Raw genomic sequence first — 1,042 nt, 5'->3', positions numbered from 1 at the left:
TGCCTGTGCCAGTGCTTTCAAAAGTCAGCCTGGTGTCGGCTTTCACCCTCTAATACCTAACCCTTATCTTCCTCAAGGTAAGAGATATTTTGATGCCTGTGTCAGTGCTTTCAAAAGTCTGCAAGGTGTTGGCTTTCACCCTCTAATACCTAACACTTATCCTCCTCAAGGTAAGAAAAATTCTGATGCCTGTGCCAGTGCTTTCATGAGTCTTTCACCCCTTTATACCAAAAATGTCAACAATTCTGACTAACCTTTTTGTTTTCTCTTTCAGTATGTCAGGGAGAAATCAACGAACTTACAGCGAGAGGCGACTCGAAATTCCGTTACAAGAATTTAAGAGACAGGTACACAAACTGTACTTATATCCAAGGAAGTTTAGAAATCGTGTTTTTGGAAAAAGTTGATTCTGTGACCAAATATGATTTAAGTTTTTTGAGAAGTATAAAGGAAGTGACTGGCTACGTGTTAATTCTCAGTGTTTTTGCCGATTACGTGCCGTTAGAAAATTTACGGATTATTCGCGGGAGAACGTTATATCATGATAAATATAGTTTATATGTGGCGTTAAATTCTCATCCGACGGCAGAACCTGGATTACGAGAATTACGTTTCAATTCTTTATCAGGTAAGTTTTAGTATATTATATTGATATTGAACTTATTACCTTGCCCATTTTAAAAAGGGAACAGGGTGATTTGATTCTGTAAGCTTTCGACACCCAACAACAACCCCCCCTTTAGCTAGATTTGATAACATTTTATATTGATACCGAACTTGTTGCCATGCCCATTTTAAAAAGGGATCAGGGTGATTTGATCCTGTAAGCATGCAACATCCAACAAACCCCCCCCCCTCCCCCCATTTTTAGTTCGATTTGATAACATTTCATATTGATACAAAACTTGTTACCATTTCCACTTTAAAAAGGTATCAGGGTAGTGTATCATAAAGTTTGATTCTGTAAGCATGCAACACCCATTTCATTTTCAGAAAGTTAATATTCTGTATTTTATATTTTTCAGAAATTTACGAGGAAAGG

At 37.2% G+C, this 1,042-nt stretch overlaps 1 protein-coding gene across 1 annotated transcript; it reads left to right on the top strand.

Moving 5' to 3' along the window:
- Positions 1-258: 258 nt before the first annotated feature.
- Positions 259-639, top strand: LOTGIDRAFT_139610 (hypothetical protein; the record flags this gene model as incomplete). Its single annotated transcript, XM_009049518.1, has 1 exon — positions 259-639. A coding segment is annotated over one exon (381 nt), but the record flags the coding sequence as incomplete, so codon positions are not given.
- Positions 640-1,042: the final 403 nt, after the last annotated feature.

This window comes from Lottia gigantea (genome assembly GCF_000327385.1).
Source record: "Lottia gigantea unplaced genomic scaffold LOTGIsca_138, whole genome shotgun sequence".
Taxonomy (NCBI): domain Eukaryota; kingdom Metazoa; phylum Mollusca; class Gastropoda; family Lottiidae; genus Lottia; species Lottia gigantea.
The sequence above is the reverse complement of the archived record's forward strand: the minus strand, read 5'-3'. Positions and strand labels throughout refer to the sequence as shown.